The 12,541-nt window shown below is 46.2% G+C and overlaps 2 protein-coding genes across 2 annotated transcripts; one reads left to right on the forward strand and one right to left on the reverse strand.

Annotated features, from left to right (window-relative positions):
- Positions 1-3,029: 3,029 nt before the first annotated feature.
- Positions 3,030-7,830, forward strand: LOC125513220 (anthranilate phosphoribosyltransferase). Its single transcript, XM_048678264.1, has 10 exons — positions 3,030-3,473; positions 3,947-4,426; positions 4,504-4,661; positions 4,801-4,884; positions 4,975-5,027; positions 5,284-5,365; positions 5,918-6,025; positions 6,409-6,532; positions 6,876-6,961; positions 7,129-7,830. The coding sequence occupies exons 1-10, from the start codon at positions 3,140-3,142 to the stop codon at positions 7,348-7,350; spliced, it is 1,731 nt and encodes a 576-aa protein (XP_048534221.1). The 5' UTR covers positions 3,030-3,139; the 3' UTR covers positions 7,351-7,830.
- A 1,134-nt stretch (positions 7,831-8,964) lies between these two features.
- LOC125515775 (endoglucanase 11-like) lies at positions 8,965-10,974 on the reverse strand. Its single transcript, XM_048681277.1, has 4 exons — positions 10,727-10,974; positions 10,128-10,631; positions 9,872-10,021; positions 8,965-9,762 (listed from the first exon to the last, which is right to left on the reverse strand). Exons 1-4 carry the CDS (start codon positions 10,943-10,945, stop codon positions 9,142-9,144), a joined length of 1,494 nt encoding a protein of 497 aa, XP_048537234.1. The 5' UTR covers positions 10,946-10,974; the 3' UTR covers positions 8,965-9,141.
- Between the last annotated feature and the right edge of the window lie 1,567 nt (positions 10,975-12,541).

Below are 12,541 nucleotides of genomic sequence, written 5' to 3' on the forward strand. Positions count from 1 at the left end.
GGCATAGGCAGATTGTTGCCATGTTACGGTGGAGAAGTACATCCCCCGTGGGAAGTGAATGTTGAGCCAAACGCCATGCAAAGAACCTCAACTTGGGTGGAACTATGATCTTCAAAAATGATAGCCATCCCTTGGATCCAGTCCTCGGAATTAGATGGGTCCTCTCTTTCTTTCAGCCAAGCCTCGCGACTGATCTTTGTTTTGAGGACCATTCGGTATGTAGATCGGACAGAGATACAACCTTTAGGATCCTCCTGCCAAGCCCAAAAATCATCGACTTGCCGTGAGCAAAGCGGGATTTGTAAGATTGCCTCCACATCAATAGGAAGGAACACCTGACGAATTAAGTCCTCTCGCCATGAATTGTCTTGGCGGTATTGATTAGTTCTATTTACTATCTAAATAGTTTTGTATGTTGTTATACAAGCCAATTTGCATGTGTGAATCTTTCTTTTATCGTTCTTGATATTACTGAATAATGTACAATTATATTTATGCAATTTAATATGTTTCATGTGATCTTATATTTACAGAAAATCCTCACACTTCATTATACAAATAGATGGGCGCAGCAACGCGCGCCATCAATGATCTAGTTAACTCTGAAACCAAGCGCGGGGGATTTGGTACAAGGGACGAGATAGATTTCATCACCCCGATCCTCGGTATCCAGTTCTGTGACCAAATGCTAGTTGAAGTTCCATCTTCAATCCTTCTAATTGCTCCCTGCTTGACAATATCTCTCTCGTCCAGGATAGCACGCCAAACCTGGGAGGGGTGTGCCCCCAACTCTCGCTACTAGGAAAAGGGCTATAGATGGAATTGACACTAATGGCGCACCAGACATGTGGTGCGCCATTACTATATACTAATGGCGCACCACGTCCACGGTGCGCCATTACTAATTTTTTTTAAAAAAAATTCAAAACTACTAATGACGCACGGTGGGAGTGGTGCGCCATTACTAGTTGAACTAGTAATGGCGCACCACATCCACGGTGCGCCATTAGTAAAAAAAATTAATTTTTTTTAAAACTACTAATGGCGCACCGTGGGAGTGGTGCGTCATTACTAGTTGTGCGCCATTACTAGTTGAACTAGTAATGGCGCACCATGCCACAGTGCGCCATTAGTAACTTGGCCCAAACATTCGTCCGAATGCAACCCCCCCCCCCCCCCCGGTGGACCGCCTTTTTAGTTTCAAAAAAATAAAAGAAAATGATAGAAATGTCAAAAAAATAAAAGGAAATAAGATTCCCATGTAATATGTGGTCTAATTGTTAAGCAAAATTTACAAACATGAATTTTCGATTTTTTTGTAAAATCTCTCGAGAATTTGTAAAAATGGGCATAACTTTTGCGTACGAACTCGGATAAAAAAGTTTTTTATATGAAAAATCATCTACTCGAAAAGTTATCCTCAAAAACCTAACAGAAAAAAAGATATGGGGCTTTTAAGATCTGGAGAGGCAAAAAAATTCAAACTTACTAATGGCGCACCTGCCCATGATGCGCCATTAGTATCTTCCCGCCTTCAAAATTCAAAATAAGTCAAAAAAATAAAAAATAAAGTTACTAATGGCGCACCTGCCCATGGTGCGCCATTAGTATCTTCCCGCCTTCAAAATTCAAAATAAATAACAAAAAGGTTAGTAATGGCGCACCTGCCCACGGTGCGCCATTACTATGTCGTATATATGGCTGGGCGCACCTCCTCCACTCCACCATACTACCCTCCTCCTCTCCGGCGACCTCCTCCTCTCCGGCGACCTCCTCCTCCTCTCCGGCGACCTCCTCCTCTCCGGGGACCTCCTCCTCCCTCCTCTCCTCCCCTCCCCTCCCCTCACGGTTTCTCCTCCCTCCTCTCCGGTAAGCTCCTCCTCCCTCCTCTCCTCCCATTCCCTCATGGTTTCTCCTTCCTCCTCTCCGATGCTTCGGTGAACTCCTCTCCGGCGACCTCCTCCTCCTCTCCGGCGATGTAGGCGAGCGCCTCTCCGGTGACCTCCTCCTCCTCCTCTCCGGCAAAAGAACACGGCAAAAGAACGTACAAGATCCAAAAACAGAAACAAAATTTGAAATAATATCATGCCAAAAAATGAGCAAAAAAAACAAGCAAAAAATGGGCAAAAAAATCATGATCCAAATCCAAATTCAAAATTCAAAAATAGCAATGGCGCACGGTGGGGGTTAGACGGTGCGCCACTACTATTTTCCCGCCTTCAAAATTCAAAAATACTAATGGCGCATTGTGGCCTATACTAATGGCGCACCAGTGGCCTATACTAATGGCGCACCGTGACCTAACTGGTGCGCCATTAATATACCAAATACTAGTGGCGTGATACTAATGGCGCACCAGTGATGTGCCATTAGTAGGCAAAACTGATGCGCCATTAGTAGCCCTTTTCCTAGTAGTGTCTGCTTCCAGAATAGAGCAGTTGGGAAAGTATACAGCTTTAAGAATTCTGGCACTTAATGCTGATGGCTCATTCATGATTCTCCAGACTTGTCTTGACAATAAGGCCAGATTAAAAATCTCTATGTCCCAAAATCCAAGGCCTCCCAAACTCTTTGGTCTTGTCATCAAATCTCATGCTATCCAAGCAGGTTTGCGTTTACCTCTTTTACTTCCTCATGAAAATTGTTGTATGATTGAAGTCACACTCTCGCATAGCCCTCTAAGCAACCTCTCTAATGGCCTACACCTTCTTGCTAGCTGAATCTCGAAGGTGAGAGAGCCCAACGTCCGCCTGCTTCACTCGAGAAAACACCGGAAGCAGGTTGAGAACCTCACCTCCCCGCATCCAGCTACTGTCGCACCACCTTCAATCCTTATCACCGGGAGAGGAAGGGACGAAAGACGAAGGATATGTTGCTGCAGCCTCCAATATTTGGTTTAGTTTTTTAGTGAAAAACTTTTTCTTTTGAGGCAAAACCAAATAGTATTTGATTTTTTTTGGTGAAATCGATGTCAGAAACGCGGGCTTTGTAGACCGGAACCCGGCCCACCGTACATGGCCATTGGGCTCGATCCAACCCGCTAGCTGGGTGCTTCCTCGGTTCTTCCGGCTAAAGTGGCGTCGTCTTCGTCGTCGTCTCCCTCCTCGCCTCGGCGGCGTTGACTCTGGCTAGCGTCGCCATGAACTCTCTACTTCTCAGGCCGCTCCCGAGCGCGACCACGAGCGGGAGCCTGGTCGGTCGGGTATCCCCGGCGTCGCCGAGGCTTCCCGGCGCGGTGGCGTGGCCCCGCGACGGGAGATGCCGTCGCGGCGGCGTTGCGGCGGCGGGGGCGTGGATGGAGGAGGCTGCGCGGCGTAACCCGGCGTTCTCGGAGTCTTACCGGCCGGCGGGGCTGCCCCGGCCCAACGGCACGGTGCTGGAGGCGCAGGGGCGGGTGTGCACTGGGCCCGAGCAGACGCGGCCGCTCGGGGAGGAGCAGGCCATGCGCGTCCTCGACACCATCCTCCGCTCCGGTGAGCCTCCCCCCACTCTCCGGAGGCTTCGTTTTCGGTGATCGCTAGCTTCGATTCTGCATTTCTGGCAACATTTTGCGGCGCTAGCGAGCATGGTTGGTGGATTTTCACATGTAGATGATGTACTTTTCATGAGATAGCTTCACAAATCACTCATGCCGCTCTGCTGCCTGTAAAATGTAAACTGGCTAATTTTGCTTACAAGTACTGCTTTCATTGGCATCCGTGGTTGATTGCAACTTGCGAGTCACTGAAATTTAGATGTTTGCTGCAAGTCTGATGCCTGCTTTCTGTTGTCCTAGACACATTGTATAGTTCAAGTTGGCTCATGGCATTTACTCAATTGTTATTGTTTACAATTTGCTAGTAAGGTTTTATTTGAAATGCACTGATAGGTCTGCTTTGGAATCTGTTTATTTTCATCGCCTTCCATCAAAATTCACGCTATATCTTCTGTGTGAACTCATGTGTAGCGACGGGGGAACTCAAGGATGAGCCAGTGTCCAGTGCACAGCTGGGTGCATTCTTTGCTGGCATGACAATAAGAGCTAATTGTTTTCCGGAGGCCACCCAATGGAGTGAGGGGGAGCGACGTGCCATGAGCCTATTCTGGCCACGCCTTGTGCATGTTCTTCCTCCGGAGGTGAAGTTTATAGCAGACCCTGAAGGAACGATCATGGGAGCAAATGGTTTAACAGGACCTCGTTATATTGGTCAAGGAACTGCAGAGATGAGACTTGTTGGTGCTTTGAGGGAAGTACTTGCTGGTGGCCATTTAGGTTATGAGGAAATTCAGTGTGTACTAAAGGATGTTCTACCATTTGGATCAATGGGTGCAAGTTCACCATCAGTTAGTGAAGCACTGCTAGCAGCATTTTTAATTGGACAGCGGATGAATAGGGAAACCGATCGTGAGCTAAAAGGATATTGTCTAGCCTTTGATGATGAACTAGGTAGCACTAAGTGGGCTTATTTTTCTTAAACTGTATAGAAAAAACAACAATTTCATTAACACCACTTTTTTTATCAGGCCCTCCCCCAATTGCTGATGTTAATTCCTTGACACACTATGGTGAGCCCTATGATGGGAATACACGCTTCTTTAGGAGTACTCTGTTCGTTGCGGCGGTTAGAGCCTGCTATGGTGAGGCTTGTCTCCTTCATGGCGTTGAATGGATGCCACCTAAGGTCAGTGTGAAGCATATGCTGCAGTAGTCATCGTACATAAGAGTATTCTTAGTAGTATCAATCTTGTGGTTTGATGGCAGGCTTATCTGTTATATAATATATGAAAATCCTGTGTATTACTTAAAATCAAGGTTTTCAGGGTGGGATAACAGAAGGGCAGATGCTTAAATTCATGGGTGCAAACACACACTTGTCTCCTACGCAGGCCAAAACACTATTGGAGGTGTGTGTGCAGTTCTGCATACTTTGCCGACAACCTTTTATATTTTACTGCTGGTTGCATCTGACACATGAAATGTTTGGTTGCTTTCAGGATAAGGATACTGGTTTTGCATATCTGAATCTCCAAGAAGCTTGCCCACCATTGTAAGTCCACATTTTCTTGGTAGCTATGTACCAATGTCTCAAGGCATTGTTGATTGAACACTCCTGCAGATGTTCCATTTTGGATGGAAACCGGCTTTGCATATTACAAATAGCAAGAACATTATATACTTTCAGTGTGAAATCATCTCTTTGATTTGAACTGTAATCCTGTATTAAAACAAATCATTTGCTCAGGTAAGTTACTGGTATACTCGTCTTGCATGCAAAGGTGTTTACTTACTTGGTGCTATTGTAGATATTCGATTATCGGGCTCAGGGAGCATATTAAGAAAAGACCACCGTTGGCAACCTCTGAGAAAGTTCAACAATTTGTGAGAGTGAGTAACTCTTCCCATTGTGTGTTATTGTAAGAAGTTAAGAACTGATAGCATGAGAGCAATTCTATGATATAGCAATTGTTCAACTCTATGTATTGGTATGCTATATTTACAGTAATCATTTGTGCTTATTATGCAGAGATATTGCTCACAATTTCACAGCTGCCAGACCTTCAATAAACTATTTATACAAATATGTAGTGCAACCTAATGTTTCTTTTTGATAGTAAGTTGACTGTCAGTTTAAAAACTTACGTTTGCAAAGTGTTTTCTGTGATGATATTTTATACAAATTGTTAAAATATTGTTTTGAATACAGCAAGTAAAGATGGCTGGAGTTATTTCTTTTTAATTATTCAATTCCACGTCATTGAAGGTATTAGACATATCTTATAGGTATCACCTACCTTATGAGATTATAGGAGTATCTGTTGAGAAGTATTGAAATGTCTTTTTGTTATTTGATCATGTACATATCTGTTCTGTTGTAAAAGTTGCAAATGCTGCTTCTCTTAATGCTACTGGTTTATGTCTTTATTTGTTTTTCACCAGGCACGAGGAAGAGAGTCAATGGTTGCTGGATTTTATCATGTGGGCTATGAAGATCCATTGCTTATGCTTATGAGAAGGAGAACTGTTCATGCTGGATTAGTTGTGAAGGTAAGTATTTTTTTTCCTTTCTCTCATGCCATGAGGGTTTGAACTTAATGTTACTGTTATTCGTTTGCCCTACCTAACCCAAATTTATTACCCCCTCTGATCCATATTAATTGTCGCTGCTTTAGACAAATTAATATCGATCCAAAGGAGTATTATTTATGTGATTTTCTTAATAACTCACTTTGGAAAACTTGGCCTGGTTGCATCAATATCATTTTGAGTGGCATTTCTCATGGATAGAATCTTCTCTGGATTTTTGGATCTAATACAGTCCTCTCCCTCTATTCTTCTTATCTGAATGCATATCTGGTCGATAAATACCATTCATTTCTCAATTTATTTATTTTTACTCCTGCTAAGACAAATTTATGGTATCCACTTAGGGTGAGGAAGGTGCACTTTCTTTGACAACCAAAGAAAGATCGGCCCATGCTTCCAAAGGGATTCCAGTGAACCACTGCTCAGGGTTCCGGACACCAAGCAGCGCAAACTTCTCCGAAACTGACGGTACAAACATGAAACCCGCCACCCTTTTTATTACTTATATATTCACAGTGGTCACTATCGTGTATACTGGAGATGGCAGGGCATTTTTTATCCTACCACTTAGGTGGAGGGGAAATTCCTTATTGAAGTTAAGAATATCTTGAATTTTCTCATGTTCGAGATTTGTGTTATACCTTGGTTACCTTGGTAGCCCATTCATATAGAAGAAGGTGCATCTTTATGCCATTGATAAGCACAAAGAATACTAAGATTTTCAATTAGGACAGCCTGCTCTGATTTGTGAATGCCCGAGAACTTGGTTATGATATGAAGCCAGTCTGAGCTTGTCTCGTGTATCTTACAGGTATTTCGAGAGAAAGTTTCAGAGTTGCTGTGAATGCTCAGGAACTTGGTTTCAAATCCACTGAAACTCCAAGAACTGATAAATCAGTAAGTCTTTATTCCCTGGCTGTGGTTGCCGCTATCTTCATTTCATATTTCTACCGCCGCGTTCCAATCAAGGACACCTCTTATCCATTCAACTTGTTAACGACATGTGTTTTCTCTATGCATAGTCGTTATTATTTTTAACTTACTGTGTTGCCAAACTGAACCAGGTACTGAAAAACTTGGAGCTGGGTTTGTCAGCGCTGGGTGGAGACAAAGGGCCTGCTTATGACCGAATAGTTCTTAACGCAGCTATGGCTGACCACTTGTTAGGCTGTAGCGGAGCTCAGGATATCAACTCCGCGCTTGACAGGGCAAGAGAAGCCATCGACAGCGGTAATGCTCTGAGAAGGCTCATGAACTACATAAAAATCTCGCACAAGGTGTCCTAGCTAGTCGCGAGCGCGTGCTGACTGTACAATTTTGGTCCCAAAATATACTCTGCCTTTCTCAACTGGGAAATCGCCTTACACGGCACTGGAAAATTTTGTAACCCCTCATCATGGTAGTGTCACTGAGAAGGTGGGGCCAGGCCCCACATGTCGTTGACGCAAGCGATGAGAAAGTATTGCAGTGGCAAAGAAAGAGATTTGTCTTTCAGTTTGCTCAGTTGACACGGAGTGTTGACTTGCGCGAATGCTCTCTTACCAGGCCTTGTTAATAAATTAAGTTTAACCGAAAGGAATCACAGTTTGTTGAGGATTTTATTAGCGGTGAGAAATACTTGGTTAATCTAATGTTCGTCATGTCATCAGAGGAGGGCGATGATCTGTATAACATATGCAAACTATGTTCTTGAGATGTGGCTGTGTGAAATGCTGAATACTTGCATCAACTGTGAAGGTTGGATGTGTTATATTTTGTTTTCGTTAGTATTTTTTATAATGGCTTGACTATTTACTTCAAAATAGAGATGATACTCCGTGCATTACTCCGGAGATTGTTTGAAATTATTTCAATGATATATGATAGTATGAAACATTACCATTTGGATTAACATTACAAAAATTAAACTAAATACATACTCACTCCGTCCCAAAATAAGTGACTCAACTTTGTATTAAAGTTAGTATAAACTTGAGTCGCTTATTTTGGCACGGAAGGAGTATAATTTTTTGAATTGGACAATTGCATAGTTGTAGAATATTATTGAATATGAGTTGCATGCATAGTGCAGGTTTTTCTCCATGCGTATGCATGATGGCATGATGAATTGGCATAGTTGCATATTGAAACGAGAAGTGCTACACAGCCGACGTTTTTCCGACCGATGCGTGCACGACAGTAGCTAATCACTGTTCGATGAAACCCCTCTAGAAATAAGGAACGTGAGATCCTAGCATCGTCCAGGTGGTGACGTACATAAAACATCGTGTGTGAAGTGCTACGCAGCCGTGTAGCAGCCGACGTTTTTCCGACCTATGTGCATGACAGTAGCTAATCACCGTTAGATGAAATCCCTCTAGAAATAAGGACCGTGAGATCCTAGCATCATCCACGTGACGTACACAAAACATCCTCTGTGTGAAGCTATTCGGTATTGAAAGAGTTAGAATATAGTTAATGGGATTTGATAAACTATAGGGCAAGTCCAACGCCATGCACCAAATAGCCCTGGAATGTTCGGACTGCATGATCTGAACACTATTTGCTATCACTTTTTGCCACATAACGCCGTGCATCAAATGCGTCCGAGCGTTTGAATTCCCACAAATCGGAACCAACCCGAGGGAGGTTTGTGGGCAGGGCATCTAGATGTCTGCAACTTAGGCATCAACTTAGCGGGTTCATCCAAAAACACGTCCAGAAAAAACTAAATCCAAATGAAGCGCTCAGCCCGCGACGCGTGGCGGCGGCTGGATGCATCACTTGACGCGCTTTCAAGCAAAAAAAAGACCTTTACAGGAACACCAAAAAGTAATCATTGGTTAGTTGGTCTCATCATCCTTCGTATGGCTCGGAAGGTGCCTCTTCCAATTCTTCCGCTATAGCTCACAGAACAAAAAAGAAAAAAAAAACCGCCAGCACGCAACCAGCAGATTTTATTTTATTTTATTGGAATTCGGTGTATTCATCATTAATCATGGTTGTACTATCATGATTAATGATGTAGTTTATTGGAAATTTTCTTTGAAAAAACTGTATGTATCACACAATAAAGATCCACATGGTAGCAGCGGTGGTCAGTTCTTGTAGCTGCCGGCGAAGTAGGCGAGGCAACCGACGAGGGGCGCGTTGGTGTAGGTGACGGGCTCCGACCGCGCGTAGTCGACGCGGTCGTCCGGGAACGCGTCGTTCTCATCCGGCCCGCCGACGACGGCGCCGGTATGCACGTTGGGGTTAGGCCCGGGGGCGTTGAGGTAGCTCCGGTAGCCCTCCTGGCAGCCGATGTGCGCCGGGTGCGCGGCCACGGACGGCATCGACGACGCCCTGTGGTGGATCCTCTGCGGGTAGCGCGCGCCGTAGCCCACCATGTAGGACATCCCCAGCGGGTTGTCGCCCAGCACGTAGTCCACCTGCCGCTTGGCCAGGGCCCTCAGGTTCCTGTGGGTGACTGGGCGGCTGTTCTGGCAGGAGAAGGCGCGGCGGCGGGAGGTGGCCATGTACTTGGCGTAGGTGGTGAGCAGGAAGCTGGCCGAGGCGACGTACTGCATGTTGACGTTGCCCGGCCGGTGCATGAGCCCGCCGGGCGTGTACGCCGTCGTCGACGACGGGGAGCTGGAGTTGGGCAGGATGTGGCAGATGAACTCCTCCGCTTGGCGCGTGAACGGCTCCAGCCTCTCGTCCCCGTCCAGCAGAGCCCTCTGCATGCAGATTGCAGACACAGACGCGCACAACGTGTGAGCTGAGTGGATCTGTGTGGCTGGCATTGGGGGGTTGAACTGAATGGCGTGTTTTCGTTCGTTACCGTACCCGTGAGAGAAGCACGCGCGCCCCGGCGAGCTTGTTGTCCCAGCTGAACACGTCGAGGTCGTCGTTGGCGCCCAGGGAGATGAGGTCGTTGAGGTAGGAGCTGTTCTTCGTCGCCCACAGCAGCCATGCACATCCCCACAGGAGCTCGTCCTGCACACCGTGCACGCACGCTCGTTACAAGAAACACGTACGCACAAGGGATTACATAAAGCTTTTCAATTCGTTGCACTTGCACGGTGTGATCTTTGAATTGCACCTTGTAGCCGGAGTGGGATGGGTAGTAGTTGCCCACGCCGCCGCCGACGTGGTCGCTGTACTTCCCCTGGTGCTGCCAGGCGAACGCCATCACGTCCCTGGCCGCCGCGAGCAGCCTCCTGGAGTAGGCACGGTCGGCGGCCCTGAACACCACGCTGGCCGCGGCGAGCGCCGCCGCGGTCTCGCCTGCGACGTCGGACCCAGGGGCGGACGCCGACACCGCGTACACGTCCCGCGGCGTGTCCATGTCCTCCGGCCGCTCCCAGCAGCGGTGGTCGGCGTCGGCATCGCCCACTCCGACGTAGAGCTTGCCCGGGGTCGCCTTGGCCGACTTCAGGAGGTAGTCCGTCGCCCAACGTACCGCGGCGCGCGCGTCGTGGACGCGCCCGTCCATCCGCCCGCCGTACTCGATGATGCTCCAAGACAGCATGGTCGCGGTGAACGCCATGGGGAAGTTGAACTTGACGTTGTTGCCGCCGTCGTAGTACCCGCCGGTGAGGTCAACCTGCCGCCAACAAAAGTGAAGCTCAACACGTTGAATCAAGCATGCGCCACAAGGATAAGTGGTACTGTAGTACAGTGGAGACATCGCTTGCTCACGTTTGCGGCCGAGCCGTCCGACATGGCGGAGTTGGATCTCCACTTGACGGCCTGGTCCGGCGGCAGGCGGCCGGACCTCTGCCCCTGGAAGAAGAGCAACGACTTGGCTAACGCGTCGGCGTAGTCAGGGTGCCCGGCGGCGAGGACATGGCTGGAGAACCAGACGAGGGAGAAAGCAAGAAACACAGCCGCGCGTGATGATGGTGCCGAATTGCTCATGTTTTCTGCCTACTGCTATCGTACATCGCAATGCACGGCGATTATTTATGGAGTGCGTAGAACTCGCCTGCATGAGACATAGTCTCGTGACAATAACTAACATGACATTATTTTTAGCCCGTTTTTGTTGGCAGGCCACAGCTAGGGTTTGTTTCTTGTTGGGCTTTTCTGTCACTCGTACAAGGAAAGGAGGAGGAAAGAGTTATAGTTGGTTAGTTTGTTTGCTAAAGCAATTGAAAGACAAATAAAAAAGGAGCACACATTGTATATTAGGCTTGATTGGGGCCTGCTGATGAATGACTGAACGCATGGGTAATGACTAGAAGAAATCAAGAAAGTGAGAGAAGGATGTGAGGATTTTCCATACTAGGCTATAACATGAAATTATAAAAGATTAAAAAGAGAAACGCGCCCTCGATGATAAATAATCATTTTGCTTCAAGTTCGATTAGGATGTCATTTCCATGTGGTTGAAACCAGACAGACAATATGAAACAGAGAGGAAAATATGAAAAATTGCAGTTGCAGTTGCAATCCCTTTGGAATCTTACAATTGTGATCTCACTTGAAAACTTAAAGTTACGCCCTACTTTAAAGCATGCAGTTGCGATCCCATTTGAGAACTTGCAATCGCGATCCCCTTGAAAACATGCCTTGCAACCTCATTTTAAAAATCAGCAATTGCGATCTCATTTTTTATAAAGAAAATCATGATTTTGAAAACAAAGTTCACCAACTTTAAAAAAGTTTAGGATCTGCTTAAAATAAAATGGAAAATAAAAACCCACAAAAATAAATTCACCCTCTTGTCGGCTAAGTTCCAACAGTGTTTTGGGGCTATGCAGTTGCAATCATGTTATAATGCTCTGTTATAACGCTGGTGGTGGACATATAACTAGCCAACCTCCCCCCTACTCGCCCAGTTGCAGCTGTGTTTGGGTTCGTGCAGTTGCAATCGGGTTACAATGCTTGCAGTTGAAACTCTAATGGTGGACATGCTAGTAGCCGACAACAGTTGCAACTGGCTTGTTCCGACCAGTTGTAATCGCTTTATGCTCGTGCAATTGTTTTGGAGTTACAACGCATGCAGTTACATGCCTAGGGGTAGACATGCAACCAACTCACACACTCCCCCCAACCCTAGTTGTAGTCGGGTTCCGAGTTCCGACGCTTGCAGTTGTACATCTAGTGGTGGATATATAACTGCCCGATAATTCCTCATCCGCCCCCAGTTTGTAGTTGTTTTGTGCATGTGCAGTTGGGTTATAATGCTTGCAGTTGCATGTTTAGTGGTGGACATGCAACTGGCCCGACAACTCCCCACCCAACCCCAGTTGCAGTCGTTTTGTTCCCATGCAACTACAGTCAGATTACAAAGCTTCGGTTACACGTCTAGTGGTTTTTGTAGTTGCATGTCTAGTGGTGGACGCTTACCTAGATTAACAACTCCCGATCGCCTCTAGTTGCAATTGTTTTGTGCATGTGCACTTACAATCAAGTTATAATGTTTGTAGTTTTACGTATAATGTTTGTAGTTTTATGTATAGTGATAGACATACAATTGACCCGACTACCCTCCACCCTATCTTAGTTGCA

Source organism: Triticum urartu, chromosome 6 (genome assembly GCF_003073215.2).
Source record: "Triticum urartu cultivar G1812 chromosome 6, Tu2.1, whole genome shotgun sequence".
Lineage (NCBI taxonomy): Eukaryota > Viridiplantae > Streptophyta > Magnoliopsida > Poales > Poaceae > Triticum > Triticum urartu.